The 18,475-nt window shown below is 51.3% G+C and overlaps 1 protein-coding gene and 1 long non-coding RNA gene across 2 annotated transcripts; one reads left to right on the plus strand and one right to left on the minus strand.

Annotated features, from left to right (window-relative positions):
• Positions 1–2,903: 2,903 nt before the first annotated feature.
• LOC104584888 (uncharacterized protein K02A2.6-like) lies at positions 2,904–3,266 on the minus strand. Its single transcript, XM_010240682.1, has one exon. It carries the CDS (start codon positions 3,264–3,266, stop codon positions 2,904–2,906), a length of 363 nt encoding a protein of 120 aa, XP_010238984.1.
• A 9,055-nt stretch (positions 3,267–12,321) lies between these two features.
• On the plus strand, positions 12,322–15,253 carry LOC104584427. The gene is made up of 5 exons (XR_002960555.1): positions 12,322–14,063; positions 14,168–14,240; positions 14,414–14,471; positions 14,678–14,766; positions 14,933–15,253. It is a non-coding gene; the product is annotated as an uncharacterized LOC104584427 (long non-coding RNA).
• Positions 15,254–18,475: the final 3,222 nt, after the last annotated feature.

The raw sequence follows: 18,475 nt of genomic DNA on the forward strand, positions 1-18,475 counted from the left end.
GAAATATGAACCTGGATCCGAGGTGACATCGGTATGTAGCAGTGTAGGTTGGAACGCGTCCCTCAGGTGGTTTGGGGGAATATGTTCTGAAAATTCCTGTAATCGATGCCGTTGCTACTCTACCCTGAGGACAGCAAGGGATTAACACGTCGATTTCTTGTGGGTAAAGTGTACCTCCTCTCGAGAGTGTCAAACTAAGTACTTAGCCGTGTCCCCGGTTACGGACAATTATGAGCAACTGGATATCGGAGCTGTAAGGAAAGTCTCACTCATTCCAATTTCTTAATAAAATGAATGGTTTGAACTGGGTAGGAGCATTGATGTTTCTACTCAATGTGCCTAGGTTAATAGGAGCATGGGTGTTTCTACCCCGTGTCCAATAGAATTCAAAACTATTTGTCTGAAAATGATAGGATTTGAATAATGATGCTTTTATGCAAAATAGCCAAACCCCACTTAGCCAAACTATGCATGTACTTGGTAGGTCCTTTATAACTCTAGTGAGTTTGCCAATACATTCAAATGTATTGACCACGTAGTGGCTACGGTTAATAATGCAGGTGGATCCGACGATGAGTGAGGTTCGTCGTTTTGTCATGGGTCATGTGCTTACATTCCAACATGCTCTCTCCTCTGGGAGTAGATGAGGCCCTTTTACTCTACTTTTCCGCTGTAGCTTCATGATATTTTGTTGTCATGGTTTTGAACATTATTTGTTTATGCTGGCCTAAGAGGTCATGCAAGTTTGTAAGTACAATCTAAGTTCTGGATTATACGATGTAATAAAGTACTTTTGACCTTTGTATCTTGGTATTACATCTTGAACTGTGTGTGCTAGTGAGTCGATCCGGGGACTAGCACAAGTAAGCACAGAGATCGAACCCTTGGCGAAGGGGGTTCGCTTCAGGGCCCCACCTGTCAGTGGCAGCGGACGGACCGGACTGGCGGGGCCGGCTCGCGTGCGGTCGGGCGCGTCGGTTCTGGGCCGGTTCGGCCCAAGAGGTCGGACCGGTCCGGTTCTCTTTTTTTTCTGTTTTCTTTTTTTCCCTTTTCCTCATTTCTTTGATATCTTTTGATTTTGAACTCCAAATTGGCCCAAATAAATCCCAGAAAATTTGTAAAATCATGTTCTATCATGATACAGCTTTTGGGAGTGATTTCCCCTCAAAATAAAATACATAAAAATACATTTGCCCTATAAATGCCTTTAGGGCTATATAACTATTTAAAGAAAATACTTTTTCAACTCCAAATAATTATCCAAAAATTATGGGATAGCTCATTTATGCAATAAACCCCTTTTATACATAAACCCTATTGGTTTGAAAATCCAAAGCTTAAATGGGTGTGAACCCTAGGGTTTAAATTGAAACAAAGTCTTTTAAAGCCTTTTGAGATTCAAATTTGAATTCAAATATGCAATTGTGGCATGATGCTCATGGATGCAATGCACATGTAAAATTTTGAAATTTTGGGATGTTGCATTTAATCTTGAACTGTGAGTCTTGATGACTGAGGACTCCCGATGGGAGTAAGTCGGGTGCGCGACCAGCGCTCCCGATGGGAGTAGCCCCCGGGTCTGTGCGTAACTGCTTGCAGTTGGGTAGAGACCCAAATTCTTCGGTGTTGGAATTTGCTTGACGAGTCAATTGGGCGGAGTTCCTGAGTGAGGGGTGCGTCCAAGACTTAGTTGAGTCGATTGGGCGGAGCCCCCGAGTTAGGGGTGCGACCAAGACTTAGGTGAGTCGATTGGGCGGAGCCCCCGAGTTAGGGGTGCGACCAAGACATAGGTGAGTCGATTGGGCCGAGCCCCCGAGTGAGGGGTGCGACCAAGACTTAGGTGAGTCGATTGGGCAGAGCCCCCGAGTGAGGGGTGCGACCAAGACTTAGGTGAGTCGATTGGGCAGAGCCCTCGAGTGAGGGGTGTGACCAAGACTTAGGTGAGTCGATTGGGCGGAGCCCCCGAATGAGGGGTGCGACCAAGACTTAGGTGAGTCGATTGGGCGGAGCCCCCGAGTGAGGGTGCGACCAAGACTTAGGTGAGTCGATTGGGCGGAGCCCCCGAGTGAGGGGTGCGACCAAGACTGAGGTGAGTCGATTGGGTGGAGCCCCCGAGTGAGGGGTGCGACCAAGACTTAGTTCAGTCGATTGGGCGGAGCCCCCGAGTGATGGGTGCGACCAAGACTTAGTTGAGTCGATTGGACGGAGCCCCCGAGTGAGGGGTGCGACCAAGACTTAGTTGAGTCGATTGGGCGGAGCCCCCGAGTGAGGGGTGCGACCAAGACTTAGTTGAGTCGATGGGACGCAGCCCCCGACTGTGGGGTGCGTCCGAGTCTACGACCCGTCTTTGAGTAGAGAGAATGGATTATTACTTTATTGAGTACCGGAGTACGTAAGAGAGAAAAAGAAAAAGCACTAAAGCCAAGATAAAAAATTGAGGTGAAGCTATAGAGCTTTTAGGCATAGAATCGTCGCAGTTGTGCAACGTTCCAAGGCCTGTTGTAAGTTATGCCGGTCTTCATGTCCTTGAGGTAGTATGCGCCGCCAGGCACTACTTTTGTGATCACGTAGGGTCCTTCCCAGGGGGACTCAAGTTTATGGTGCCCTTTCAGCTTTAGCCGAAGGACCAAATCACCCTCAACAAAGGAGCGAGGGCATAGGCTCTGCTGATAGATAGCTGCTCGAGCTAGGGCAATATCACGAGCCTCGTCAACTGCGTCGAGAGCGTCCTCCATTGGCATATCGACGTCAGGACCGGAGTAAGCTGTGACTCGAGGTGCGTTGGACCTAACGTCGGAAGGGAGGATGGCCTCGGCACCATACACCATGAAGAATGGTGTAAAGTTTGTGCAGCCGTTTGGAGTCTTCCGCAGGCTCCATAAGACGGAGGGTAGCTCCTCGACCTAGGCCCCAGCTGCTCGGTGCAGGGGAGTCATGAGTCGTTTCTTGATTCCGACGGTAAGGAGGCCATTGGCCTTTTCGACTTGACCGTTGGTTTTGGGGTGTGCCACGGAGGCATAGTTGAGGTGTATCCCCATTTTCTCGCAGAAGTCTTTAAACTCGTTGGAGATGAAGTTGGAGCCATTGTCGGTGATGATGCTGTGCGGAACTCCGAAGCGGAAGACGATCGAGCAGAAGAAAGTGACGGCAGTCGTGCCTGCCTGGTTGGTAACCGGCATGGCCTCGATCCATTTGTAGAACTTGTCGATGGCAACCAGGAGTAGGGTGTGGCCACCCTCCTTGGATTTACGCAGTGTACCCACCATGTCGAGTCCCCATTGGGCGAAGGGCCAAGCTAGGGGCATTGTCTTCAGTTCTGAGGCGGGCCCATGCGGTTTGCAGGCAAACATCTGACATGTCTCGCAATGAATCACGATGTTGGCGGCGTCACACAGCGCTGTTGGCCAGTAGAATCCGGTTCGGAACGCTAGGCCGCGATTGCGCGGCTGCTGGCATGATGTCCACAAGTGCCTTGGTGGATGTCAAGTAACAGCTCACGTCCTTCCTCGGGTACGATGCAACGTTGCAATACCCCGGTGACGCTTCGCTTGTAGAGCTCTCCCTCGATGATGGTAAAGACCTTCGAGCGTCGTACGATGCGACGAGCCTCGGCCACATCATCGGGAAGCTCCTGCCGTGTCATGTATGCTATGAACGGCTGCATCCAGGTTGGCTCGACCATGAGGACCTCGTCCGACTCTTCTTCACCGCTCGCGACCTCTGGGGTGGCTGGTGTTTGTGAGTCAACGAGGTCGGGGTCGAGCGCGACTCCTTTGCTTGATGTAGACTTGGGGGTTGGAGCACCCTTTTCCTTGATAGATCTCTGGTGGATCGACTCCAGGAACACTCCCGGCGGGATGGGTGTTCGAGTGGAGCCGAGGTTAGCCAGCTGATCGGCCTCGTCATTACTGGCACGGCCAATATGACGAAGCTCGCATCCTTCGAATTGCGCCTCCAACGCGTTGTACGCCTCGCGATAGGCGATCATTGTCTCGGAGACAGCGATGCACATTTTCATTGTTTGCTGGACGACCAGGTAGGAGTCGCTGTAGATCATGAGTCGAGTAGCACCGCAAGCTCTGGCCATTTGCATGCTGTGTAGAAGCGCTTCGTACTCAACCTCATTGTTGGAGGGGTTACGAAAGTGCATTTGGAGCACGTAGCGCAGTCGGTCGCCCCTGGGTGAGATCAGGACGATACCGGCGCCGGCTCCTTCGTGCCTCTTCGACCCATCAAAGTATATTGTCCATGAGCTGGTCATGTCAGGCGGACCCGGAGTCTGGGCTTATGTCCACTCGGCGATAAAGTCGGGGAGGACTTGTGATTTGATGAATTTCCTCCGCTCGTAAGTTATGTTACGAGGGGAGAGCTCAATCCCCATTCGGCGACTCGCCCAGTCGCCTCCGGGTTGTTGAGTATATTGGCTAGCGGAGCCTCGCTGACCACCACGATCGGGTGATCGAAGTAGTGCCGGAGCTTGCGGGCTGTCATAAAGATGCCGTAAGCAAGCTTCTGGTAATGCGGGTAACGCTACTTGGTTGGAGACAAGACCTCACTGAGGTAGTAGATGGGGCGTTGGACGCCGTGAGTCTTGCCTTCTTCGGGTCGCTCGACGACAATGGCCATACTGACCACCTGAGTGGTGGCTGCTATGTACAGCAGCAATGGCTCATCCTGAAGGGGTGCTACGAGCACCGGAGAGGTTGACAATAACCTTTTCAGGTCGGCAAAGGCCGCGCTGGCCTCTGGGGTCCAAGCGCAGTCTTCGTCCTTCTTCTTCAAGAGATGATAGAAAGGCAGGGCCTTTTCACCAAGCCTGCTGATGAACCGACTCAGTGCGGCGAGTCGTCCCATGAGCTCTTGGACCTTACGTAGGTTCGTCGGCTCGCTCATCGTTAAGATGGCCTTTATCTTGGAGGGATTTGCCTCGATTCCACTTGCTGACAAGAAATAACCAAGCAGCTGTCCCGCGAGGACTCCGAAGGCGCACTTCGTAGGGTTGAGCTTGATTTTGTACTTGTCGAGGTTATCGAATGTTTGGCGTATATCCTTCGGCAGGTCGACCTCCTTCTTGGATTTGATGACGATGTCATCTATATACACCTCGATGTTGTCGCCCAACTGCGATTGTAGACACGCCTGCATGCAGCGTTGGTACATGGCTCCTGCGTTTCGGAGCCCGAAGGGCATCGTCGTATAGCAGAAGACGCCATATGGTGTGACAAACGCGGTCTTTTCCTCGTCCTCGACCTTGAGTCGAATCTGGCGGTAGCCTGAGTAGGCATCGAGGAAAGACAGGCGCTCGCAGCCCGCAATCAAGTCGACGATCTGGTCGATCCGAGGCAGGGGAAAGTGGTCCTTGGGGCAGTGCTTGTTGAGTGACGTGAAGTCAACGCACATGCGCAAGGCCTTTGTATTCTTTTTCGGGACAAGAACGGGGTTTGCGACCCAGGTTGCTTGTTTGATCTCCCGGATGAACTTGGCCTCGAGAAGGCGCTTGACTTCCTCCCCGATAGCTTTGCGCTTTACTTCTGAGAAACGCCGCATGGGTTGTCGAACCGGCTTACAGTCTTCATCCACGTGTAATTCGTGCTCGGCGAGTTCCCTAGGGATGCCTGGCATGTCAGCTGGGACCCAGGCAAAGATTTCTCATCGCTCACGGAGGAACTCGACGAGCGCGCTTTCCTATGCGAGAGGAAGGGTTGCTGAGATAACAGCGGTCTTGTTCGGGTCGGTAGGATGGACCTAAACCTCCTTTGTTTCTTTCTTGGCATTGAACTCCACCTGCGATGTTTTCTTCTTGGCCGCAGGGAGGAGGTCGTGTTCGGCTCCCGGCTTGAGTTGCTCCAGCTCTTCGTGCATGCCGAAGGACTCGGAGATTTTGTGAAACTCCTTGTCGTAGCTGTCGGAACGTGTAAAGTTCCCGGAGATGGTGATCACGCCGTTGGGTCCAGGCATTTTGAGCTTGAGGTAAGCATAATGCGGGACTGCCATGAAGCGCGCCAGGGCGATGTGACTCAAGACTACGTGGTACTGGGATGTCAGTCGACCACCTTGAAGTCAAGTCGCTACCGCCGGAAGTTCTCGGGTGTGCCGAATACAACGTCCAGGCTTATTTTCCCCAGGGGGATCGCAGCCCTGCCAGGTATGATACCGTGGAAAGTTGTATCGGTTGCAACGAGATTAGTTATTGACCGATTCATCCCGCGTAGGGTATCTGCATAGATGAGGTTGAGGCCACTGCCTCCATCGATGAACACTTTGTTCATCACGTAGCCACCGATCTGGGCCTCGAGTAACAGAGCGGCGTGTCCGGGCCGTGGGACTCGAGGCGGACGATCCTCTCTGGAGAAGATGATCTCGGTTTCCGACCAATCGAGGAACATAGGCGTGACTGGTGGTGCAGTGACGGCCATGTGCACCTGCCTAGAGATTAGCTTCTGAGCCCGATTGGTTGGCCTACCTTTCTGGATCATGTTGACGAGATTGATCGGGTCGGGGCACTGCTTGAGTGCGACTCGATCGTCGTGGCGACTACTCTCCCGGTGCGAGTCACATTCTCCAGGAGGGCAGTCGGTCCGTGGTTTTCGCACGTCATGGACGGCAATTTCCGCGGGGGAACGAGCAGTGTTGCCCTAAGACTCCAAGTCGTTGCAGTTGCGGCAACCTCCTTGATTGAAGCAATCGCCAGCGTCGCTAGGGACGGGGCTTTCTCCTGAAAAGGATTGATCTGATCCAGTAGAGGATAGACCAAGGTCCGTCTCCCAGACGCCACTGGAACGTGAGAGATCGGGTGTTGAGAGCGGTCTGACCGCAATGTAGGGTCGAGGCTCCTCGAGTGGGGGCGCGAGGAGATCTGGGAATTGTAGGATTTCGGTCTCGTCGGCCTGTATGTGGTAATCTCCGAACGTGAGATCGACGCCAGACTGCAGCGAGTTGAAGGCTGCGTGTCGCACCAGTGGCACCCGGGGTACCACCGTCGGGCGACGCGTGGGTCGCGTCGCCGAGTTCCTGGGAAGGCATCATCCCGGGAAGCAGTTAGCGTGCTGCCCGGCAAGCCACCAGCCCGGAAGGGCTAGCGGGGCTTCGGGGAATATTCCCGCCTGGCCACCTCCCGGGAAGTCACTTGCCGGGAGGGGGGTTTCCGGGCGCAGGCTCCCGTCGTGAGGGAGGGGCCCAGCAGGCAGAGCAACGGCGCCACATGGGCGCGCGTCAGACATCCAGTGCGCAGTTCCGCCAGGGCAAGGAGTGAAGCACACGGCGCATTTAATGAGCCGACAGGAGGGAAGTTACCTGTCCAGTCGAGTGAACAGCGGCTGTCCAGAGCTAGTTCTTAGGCCTTAGGCCCCTAGCTGAGGAGTTGGCACTCATGCATGCCACCAGCGCACCGAGGGGGAGTTGCCCTGTCTCCCTGCTCGCCACTTGTAATCCATGCATCGTGGCACCTGTGGTATCCCCTTGGCAATAAAAGGAGGACTCCCGCCAACGGTCAAAGGGTTGATTGAATTTTCGTTGGGTCTTTGGTTGGTCGCTCACAGTTAGCCTTTGGCATTAGCAGAGAATAGTAAGGAACACTTAGCCAAAGGGAGAGAGCGCCCGGGAACTCACCCGACAACCTGTAAACACTTGGTTTTGCGATAATACCAGCTCAGACAAGCAGGACGTAGGGTTTTACACCTCCGGGTGGTCCGAACCTGGTAAAAACGTGTGTGCATGTGTCCTTAGCTTGCATGCATCCTGGGTACCTTATGCAGTTCACATACGCCATCGGCCACGGCGGTGATCGCCAGAGCGATCCCCGACACCCCTGCCGAACCTAAAAGGGGGTGTGCCAGCACGCCCCCGGTGTCGGAGCCCCGTGCGACGACATCTGGTGCGCCAGGTAGGGGGCACGAGAGGAGAGCTCGCCGGTGACCGCCGGCAGCAGCTTCTGCATCGACGTCGGCCTCGTCCTCTTCACCGACGGAGCCAACCGCCATGCCCCCCAAGCATGCTGGCGATCCTCAGATAGACACGCGTGAGGCCCCAGCGGCACACACGTGGTCGCATGACTTGCGACCCGCGTCAGGGGCTCAGGAGAACCCTGAGCCCTCAAAGGGGCAGCAATCGTAGCTGCCTCCCCCGCCCCCTCGGCCGTCGGTAGACAACCGGCTAAGGGGACCAGCGGCCCCCTGCGTGGGGGCCAGCCGCGCGAGCGGGCATGGTGCCGCCCGCACTGGCCAGCGAGTCAAGTCGCGGGCCGAGGACACGTAGCGACAGCGGCACCATGAGCATATCGCGCCGCCAGCGACGCCCGGGGGCTCAGACCCCGCGCACCCGCAGGCATCCGGGGCTAGAGCGGACAACAGCCGCTCGGGAAACTGGCTGCCCCCCGCACGAACCTCGGCGGAAGCCATCATCGCCGCACGGGTCATGGGGCGAGGAGTTGGACGCACTCCTCGCTCTGGCCGCCCAACAGCCGCAAGGCGAGGGCGTCCCGGTAGGCTCCGGCCACAGGCAGAACCCGGAGCGCAAAGACGCGCCCCGTGCCTCTCGACAGGGGGAGAGCCCTCCCTCGCAGGGAGGCCAGGGAGACGGGGACCTGGAGGGGTCCTCGGACTCGTCACCCACCGTCACGTGGGGTGACGCGCGCGGCATCTTGAATGCCCGCCAGCAAGAAGATCTACGCCCACGCCTAGAGCGCCGGCGTCGGCGCGAGGTAGAGCGCCAGCACCCGCAGGAGCAGGAAGATGCTCCCATGGGCCTCTTGGACGGCTGCACCGCGTTCACACGCGAGTTGCGCCGGGTGACGTGGCCCCGCAAGTTCCGAGCGCCAGCGCTCGGCACGTACGACGGGACCGTGAATCCCAAGGATTTCCTCCTGACCTACACGTTGGGGATGCACGCCATCGGCGCCGACAACAAGGTCAGGGCCAACTGGTTCCCGATGGTCCTGAAAGGATCAGCGAGAACCTGGCTGCTCAACCTGCCCGCTAGGTCCATCGCCACTTGGGCGGACCTGCGCGAGCTCAAGTCGGGGATCCTTGGGTCCCCTACGGCCGCTGCCGCCATCGCAACCGCTGCGTCAGCACCGCCTTGGTCGCCGCCGCTCGATGCCGGGCGGGGCTTCTTGGTTGGGGCTGCTGGCGACATGCTGGTCTGCCCCCTCTTCCTCGACGATCTGAAAAACGCAAAAATAGATTAGTCAAGCACAAAATAATTTCACGAAATCAAAGCTGTTTTGGGTGACATTGAACTTACCCCGCCGGCTTGAGCTTGAGCACCCTGTCCGCCAGGATGCTCCTCGCCGGAGAGCCGCTTCGTGCGGGGGGAGCTGTCGGAGTTGCCGGGGTGGTCCGAGCAGCTGCTGCAGCCGCGCCACTGCCGCCGGAGGCCACAGCCCCCGCGTCGCCGTGAGGCTCCTGGAGCTGCGGGCCGGCTTCCCGCCTGCCCGCCTGTTCCGCCGCGGACCGCCTCACCAGGGGACGTCATAGTCCTCGTCGTCCTCCTCTGGCACGACCTCGCCGGCTGCCGGGGGAGCGTCGTCGTCGCTGAGGTCTCCTCCGACGCCCAGCGAGGAGTAGTCAGAGTCTGAGCCCTCTGCCTTGGCGGAGGCCTGGCCTTGGCCCCCTTTCCCTGAGTCGGCAGCCGGCCCCTTGCCCTTCTGGGACCTGGGCTGCGGGGGGGAGGGTTGCGCCAAGGGGTCCTCCACGATCCCCCACTCGTCGCAGAGTGGGAGATCTCGGGCTCCCGGGTTCAGGATCGCGGCGTGGAGCGAGTGCGCTCTAGGCGGGAGGAGCCGGTAAGGTTCATCCTCGCCGGTGATACCCTTCACCAGAACTGCACTTCCTCCGGGAGGAGGTCCGTGCGCTGTAGCCGGGTCCGGTCGCCGGCCCCGGTGTACATCCACGCCCGATGCGAGCGCCGCTGCGGGAGGCCACGATGAACTGGCGCGCCACATCCGTGTCCGTGAGCCCGGCCTCACGGAGCGCCTTGATCTTCACGCAGATCGGGGCCAGCTCCTCGTCCTTCGGGTCGCGGAGCGCCCAGTTGTTAGAGCCCTTCGGAGGACCGAGGGGCTCCTCATGGAACTCCTGGACCTCGTCGGTGCGCACCCAGCACCAATCGCGCGCCATTCGTGCTCAATCTTCTTCTTCCCCAGCTCGATGAATTCCGATTTGATCCTGTCGTGGAATCGGAACACTACCCCCGAGGACAAGGGAACCTTCTTCTCCACCCTCGGGTACTAGTAGTGGCGGAATAACGCCGATGGTATCACCCCCACGAACGCTTCACAGAGGTGTTGGAAAACAGCCAATGTGAAGAACGACGTGGGGTGAAGCTGCGCTATGAGGAGCCCGTAGGACTCCATGATGGTTGAGAGGAAGTAGGAGTGCGGCGGCACGAACCCGGCAAGGATGAACCTCCCAAAGATCCAGAAGTACTGCTCGTCGTGCTCCGCACCGACGAGGAGGACTCGCGTTGGCCCGTGCTCGTTGTGCTTGGTGGCCAGCGCCAGGATCAGCATGTCGACTCCCTCACTGTTGTACCCGGGGGAGAAGAAAGCGAACTTAGCTCGCATGTCGTCATCCTTCCGGGCTCTGTCCGACAGCTCCTTCTTGCCGGCCTTGTCGTGCTTTTCCCCTTTGCTGGTGCTCCCCTTGGGACGATTCTGGCCCTTGGAAGACATCGGCAGAGGTGGAGAGGAGATTTGGTTGGAGTTGGGGTGCGGGGAGCTTGGGAGGAGGCAATGGCAGGAGCGAAAGACAATGGGGAGTGCCCACCGCTGGCCTTGGGTATTTATCGGGGCTGGCAGACTGCAACGGACACCCCCATGATGGGCAATAAAGAGCCCTAAAGAATCGGAGATTAAGAGGGGGCTGGTGATTAAGGGGAATAAGGCACGAAATCGTGCGCCCAACCGTTTCGCTCGGAGGAGAGGAACTATAAATGCGGCCCACGAGGCCGAGTGCCCAGGGGTTTCCCCCTTGGGACCCACGCGTCGGATAGGGCGTAGCCCGGCAACCGACCGAGGATAGCACTTGCTGGAAGCTTCAAGGCTGCCGGCCCACGCCTGGGGGGTACTGTCGTACCAGTGGCCCACGGGGTCCCACTGCTACGGGACGCGTGGGTCGCCAGTGACGGAGCCCCATCAGGAAGGACTCCCGGGAAGTGACGAGCCCGGGAAGCCTGCCTCGAGGAGACGACCCCTAGTGAAGCTAAAGTTAGGAGCCGAGTACAAAATGCTCCCGGGAACCCCGGTCTCGGGAAGCCGAAGGAACACCTCCCGGCAACTAGCAGGTGCGCTAGCCGGGAAGGTGCACCCCAACAACCCACGCTCAGGCATGCAGGTAGGACCCGCAAAACAGTGAAGACAGGACAAGACGGCGGGCGCAGTGCATTAAATGCACCGACAGGAGTCTTATCAGCAGGCCTAGTCTTGTTTAGCAAGACTAGAACGGTTGCCCTGAGAACCATTTTTTCTACCATGTATAGTGGACTGGGCGCTGCATGGCGTCCAGCACAGATGAGTAAAATTGTATTCCGTGTGGCTATGACACACGTTTAGGCAACATGTTACGCTGCATGCAATGGCACCTGTGGTATCCCGTTGTCTATAAAAGGAGGACCGATGCCACCGATCAAAGGGTTCTGAGGAGTCTTAGTTGGAGCCCTAGTTAGAGTCATCACCAAGTAGCTCCCCGGGAACTCCCAGGACACATTGTAAGCAACATATACAACCTTGAATATAACAAAACGCAGGACGTAGGGTGTTACACCTTCGGGTGGCCCGAACCTAGGTAAATTCACGTGTCCACACTTCGTATCTATCGCCACGTCGGCGATCGCCGGATCGATCACCTCACCCTCCATCGAACCAAAAAGGGGGTGCTCGGCATCTCCGGTGCCGGAGACCGTGCTCCGACAGTAGAAAAAAATGGTTCTCAAGGCAACCGCCCTAGCCTTACTAAACAAGACTAGGCCTGCTGATAAGACTCCTGTCGGTGCATTACATGCACTGCACCCGCAGTCTTGTCCTGTCTTCACTGTTCTGTGGGTCCCGCCTGCATGCCCGAGCGCAGGTTGCTGGGGCGCACCTTCCCGGCTAGCGCACCTGCTAGTTGCCGGGAGGTGTTCCTTCGGGTTCCCGGGGGCACTTGGTACTCGGCCCTTAGCTTCACTAGGGGTCGTCTTCTCGAGGCAGGCTTCCCGGGCTCATCGCTTCCCGGGGGTCCTTCCTGATGGGGCTTCGTCACTGGTGACCCAGGCGTCCCGTATCAGTGGGATCCCGTGGGCCACTGGTGCAACACACACGCACTCAGAAAATCGCGCCTCGCAGCCCCCTCTGGCCCTCTCCTCCTCCGTCACGCCGCCGCGCCCCTGCTCTCCTCCGCCCCCGCCTACCCTCTGCCCCCCATATCCGGCTCTCCTCCGCCCCTCGCCTCCCCTCTGCCCCCCATATCCAGCTCTCTCCGCGCGAGCTCGCCAACGGGCGCCATGGCCCCTGCAGGTTGCTTCCCAAGCTCTCCTCCGCAGCACCGTCGACCTCCCCCCTTCCTCGTGCCACCCTACTCCCAGCCTCAAATCTGCGGCGGCAGGGTGCGCGCTTGGCGGCTGCGGCACCGTGCGGGCAGGGCAGCGGCAGGGTGCCACCGTAAGAATGATGGTAGAGAGTGAATTGACAAGCCTGAAGAGATACAGACACTTTGTGAGGCATTACTTTATTGCAATCATTTGTTCTTTTTAGGGCCCCTACACGTGTACTGCAATTTAGGGTTAGTTTTAATTTTGCTGTCAAATCTCAAATGTAGATTGATCTTGTCAGACCTGGAGATATTTAAAAGCTAAAAGTAGTTGCAATACTTGTATATATTTTCTGAATAATTATGTTGGACAAACACTGTTTTTGTTTGATACATCAACTGCAAAGGTGGATGTCAAATCTTTTCTAGCAATAGCTCAAGTTTAGCTTCCATCTATAAATGTAAGTTGCGACTAAGTCATTGAATGCTAAAAGTATGAACACACTTTACCTCTTTGTATCATTTGCAAGTTGATTGTTGTACAGTGCAGAACGGGATAATTCACCGTGTATTTTTTCAGAAATATATGCCTCAAGTCAGCATGTGTATTGTGTAATGTGTTGTGTACGAAATTAACTCTCCTTTTTGGACATAAGGAATTTAGCTCGGGAACAATGCTATGATCCATCTTTGTATGCTAGAATAATACATAGTAGAATGTACAAAAATGTGTGTTCTGTTTGGATAACTACATGTGTAATACTTTGGATAACCATAAATCAATATCTTTATTTTTCTATGTCTAGCTCATGTGGTTTCACTGAATCATAATGGTTCAGAATTAGTAACACATGTAAATAGCTACCACATATTTCAGGTTAGTGTGTTAGTTTGATTGATTAATTTTGTGAAATTGTGTTGAAGTTAACTCTTCATATATAGACTTGTAGGATTGTCAGTGCTTATGGTAGATTGCATATTTATGAATTATGACTATGCTCACTTGAGAAAACTAATTTTTTTTCATTTACCATCTACTCCACTTGTGTAGAAAACATACTACAGATGATGTGGTTTGGGGTATCATGGGGGTGGCTGAACTAATGTCTCCCAGTCCTGGAAATTTGTTTAGATAGGGTTGTGATGTATGGAGGACCATATGCATGTAAATTGAACTGATTCAGTTTGTTGGTTACATAATCTGGAAGCTGAATGTTTGATTTTCTAGCACAAGTCTGAACTGAATGGTAGTAGCTCTGACTACACATTGGCTTTTCTGAGAAATATTTGACGTAACTGGACTGATTTATTAATCTTTCTCATCATCGATGCACATGCTGGATGGCTTCACTAGACATAGAAACACCTGTGTTTGTTTGAGGTGCATCAATATTACATCATGCTTTAAATATCTTTACAGCAGTCGGATGCCAAAGACATAACCTTGCATATTCAGATGCAATATATTTGGGCAAGTTTATGGATTTTGTGGCTCGAGAACAGCACAGTAGTCGGAATTTGATTTATTTTGTGGCCAAAGACATAACCTTGCATATTCAGGTACTGTACATGTTTGTGCAATTTGATTTGTTTGTTTTGTGTAAATCAGGGAATTATGTTCTGTTTGGGATTTCAAACTAATTTTGTTTATCTCGTGTGGCTAGATGCGATCGGCGGGCGCCCACAACTGGAATCAAAGTACTGCCCTAAAAATATCTTTACAGTAACCTTGGCCTGGTAAGCGAGGGATGCATATATCGAATTCTTTATATAAGGTGAAGCCAGCATAGTCGATGTACGAGTTGTTTTTTTTGAGAAAACTGGAAGCTTGCGTCTCGATGCATTGATAGAAGATATATGAGTTGTTTTAGTTTTGTATCTTGGCTCAGTTAATTTCACAACTTCTCCAGAACTACAAAGACATCTAAGCAGAAGGTTAAAAGGGACTTTGAAGCTTATGGGCAAAGGGTAAGTAAGTATACATGGCAAATACCAGTACAGGTGAAGTGATTCTTCATTGGTAAGGTTTTCAATTGTTATAAAATTGGTAAACCATCATGGGTTAGCATTTCTATAGGACATTGAAGGGAAGGACAACGGATTTTGATGGCCGTGCGGTCTTATCCCAATATGGTCAATACTGGCATAACAGTTGGCTCTTCCTCTGTCTGTAGGCAACACCCCAACGGCACGTAGACGTCAGCAGATTCATGAATCATATGCCTAGGAGGTACATGTGTTGTTGTCCCTGTTGGTGTTGATGGTACGTACTCCTCCTGCCACTTTTATAACCATCTCCTTTCGTCCCAAGACGTTTCCCTCTCTTTGCTTTTGGAACCTCCATGCATAACTCATGGTGACGGGATTTGACATTTTGAACCGTTCAACAGTGAGGCCTAACAGAAAATATGTTGTTGCCGCTGTTCCAGGACCACGGTGGTGTTCCCCACTGAGCTCCGCCATCCGACGCATGCCCCTCCCCAATCTATTCGGATAAACTCACCATCGACATCTCCTTTTTCCTTTTTTTTGTTGATATTTTCCCTGTTGATGCTTTTTGTTTACATATTTAGGAATATACGAATATAGAATTGCTTAGTGTTTATGAAAAAAATTGTGCTATTGTGTCTGTTTTATATTATTGTGGAGTGACTGTTATCAAAGGAGTTGGGATTATTGTGTGGTTATCTGGAAGAGCTAATGTTGTACTATACAACTTTATTAATACATGTGTAAATCGGTTGCCTTAACAATGGACTTCTATTCCTAAAGGGCTGCAGAGTATTTGATTGACGAATAATCCTAAACATGATTATGTGGGTTGATTAAACATCGCAGTCCACGAGACGCGAACAAAGCGGTTTGCCGCAATGGATGAAAATCACTTCGGTGTTTACATAAGAATACCATTTTATTGTTCCGTAGCACCGCACGGGCACCCTATACTAGTGAATTTTATAACATGAGATCTGTACCACTAGAATTGTCTTAAAAAAAATACTTGTATGATTATATTTCGTGTCATATAAAACATGTATTGATAAGATAATTTCTTAATAAAACTTAATACAACATTGGTCGAGAGAAAGACGGAAGACTAAAGATAATACTATTCCTCCTTCTAATAAAAGATGTCTTTGCTTAGACTAAATTTGAATACATCTATGCACTAAGTACTGTCTAGATATATCTAAATTTTGACAAACTTGAGACATCTTTTGTACGTAATAAGTTTGAACTGCGAAATGCATCCCATTTCAGACTACTCTCACTGCGAGATGGAGCTTTCTAAACGAGTTCCCGTACTACAACAACAACCACATGCGTATGGGCCGGTCCCGGTTCACAGCAACGTTCGGGCTGAAAGCACTAGCAGACAGCTGTAATGGACGGCGAGATAATTGTTTAATTATAGCGTAGGGTTGTCAGGTTAATTGTTAGTTTAAATTTTGTCATCGCTAATCGATGCATGTCCACATGCGCATGCAGTCTACTCCCTCCGTTCAACGAGTCTTAACTTTGACTAAATTTGAATGCATCTATACACTAAGTTACGTCTAGATGCATTCAAATTTGATAAATTTGAGATATTTTTTGTTGGACGGAGGGATTACTTTAACTAGCAGGTGTGTCCGCGCGTTGCTACGGGTCAACAAAACCACAAACTATTTTCTTTTCCTGTGTAGGCAGCTCATGACGCCGTCGAGGTCGGCATGCGGGCATGGTGTCGTCGGTTGTAAGACGGAGGAGGAGAAATCGTGAATAAGGCGGGAGTGAAAGAAAATAAGGGGCAGTGGTATATTGGTTGTAATTTTAACGAAGTTGACCGACCAACGACGCCCAACCATCACCACCAGTTCCAATTTAATAGATAGTAATAGATCTAGTACTGGTACGCCATTGATTACACAAGGAAGGACGCTGCAGGCACGATGCATTTCTCAGATTCATACTACCCATCACCCTTGTCCATCTGAAGATGCATAACTCCAGCTTGGAAATTATTTAAATGGTTCTCATATACATGCTTTCCTTTCCAATTTCATTCATAGTTCAAATAGAGATTAAGTATGTTAAGCTGCTCGTATGATGAACTCCTCCAAACATAAGATCAAACCTACGTGGCATAATTTCCTCAAAGGAAAAGAATACACCCCATTTTCAAGTGAATTAATCCATATTTGAAGCGACCGCCCCCTACAGGGTTCGATCTCTATGCTTACAGTGCTAGTCGCTGGATCGACTCGCTAGCACACATAGTTTTAAGATGTAATATCAAGATACAAAAGTCAAAAAGTATATTACATCGTATTGATTCAGAATTTAATAGTAACTTACATATTGCATAACCTCATGGGTTATCTCAAAAGAAAAAAAAAATCTTGCAGCGGAAAGCAGAAGATACAAGAGTCCCATAACAACTCCACAGTCGAAACATGTTGGAATGTAAACTCGCAACCCTAATAATTCGTACCTCACTCTTCACCTGGTTCACCTGTTTAAACGTTGTAGCCACTAGGGGGTCAATACATTGAATGTATTGGCAAGTTCACCGAAGGTTATAGCAGACCTAACAAGTATATGCATTATTTGGCAAGGTGGCTATTTGCATAAAATCATCAATGTTTCATCCTATCATTTTTGAACAAATAGTTTTATCACTATTGGACACGGGGTAGAAACACCCATGCTCTTATTAACCTAGAGCACATTAAGTAGATATATCAATGCTCCTACCCAGTTCAATCCATTCATTTTATTAAGAAATTGGAATGAGTGAGACCTTCCTTACAGCCCTCAAATCTAGTTGCTCATAGTTGTCCGTAACCGGGGACACGGCTAAGTACTTAGTTTGACACTCTGCAGAGGTTGTACACTTTCCCCACAAGAAACCGACGGGTTAATCCCTTGATGTCTTCAAGATAGAGTATCAACGGCGTCGATTACAAGAATTTTCAGACCATAGTCACCCAGACCACCTGAGGGACCTACGTTCCCACCTATACGGCTACATCTGCACAATCCCTCGGATCCAGGATCATATGTCTTACTCCATCAAGCCAGAGCCCATTTAGCATGTGGTTGTACTGGAAGCTACTAAACATGAAACTTGTCCAGTCTCTGGTTACCCCGGGTGGCATCCCACATTTGCGACGCAGGCGCTCCCATAGAAATGGCGAGACGACTCATAGAAATGGACCCATAGAAATGGACCTGATGTCGCATACATCTCAAATACTCAAAGCAGCCCACCCAGGACGGTTCATTGAATTACTTGTTTTGCCATACACTAGAAAAATCATACTTTAATTCAATAATATCACATTGTAATAATACCAACCCTTGTATACTAACATAGCGTAGCATTTTACTACTACGATGGCAATTGGTGGTAAGGACATGGCTAGGGTTTCCTATACTACTAGGACAAATCATAGCTACCATAGATACAACAATAATCCTAACAATGCAACTAATAAAAACTAGTGCATAATAAAATAATAGGATGATGGTCAAAGTGAACTTGCCTTGATAATAGTTGCTATTCAAACAATCTTCGCAACCACACAGTTCGCTCTTCTAGAAAACTATACGAAACAAACATACACATACATAAACACACAATTCACATCACGATAAAAGAAGGTATGCTATGATGCAATGCAAGTATGTGAATGATTTGGTTTATTTTATTTGGGTGATCAACTGGTCCAAAGCATTAGCAATTAAAATTAATGCGTTAGGTTTAAAAACATAATGCAAAAACTAGGGATTAAAACCCTAAATTAAAGTTTTATTCGCATCAATTCAAATATTTTATTTCTCTGTCCCAATGGACAGAGGATAAAGGAACAAATTTTTGGGCACTGGTTTCAATTAAAAAGGATTTCTAAATAATTAGTTATGAATTAAATGTCATTAAACCCTATTCTGTAAATTCATTGAGGTTAAGTTATTCAAATTTAAAATTA

Source organism: Brachypodium distachyon, chromosome 4 (assembly GCF_000005505.3).
Source record: "Brachypodium distachyon strain Bd21 chromosome 4, Brachypodium_distachyon_v3.0, whole genome shotgun sequence".
Lineage (NCBI taxonomy): Eukaryota > Viridiplantae > Streptophyta > Magnoliopsida > Poales > Poaceae > Brachypodium > Brachypodium distachyon.

Coding starts and splice junctions, on each gene's coding strand:
- LOC104584888 (XM_010240682.1), bottom strand. CDS start 3,266: ATGGTGGGTACACTGCGTAAATCCAAGGAGGGTGGCCACACCCTACTC.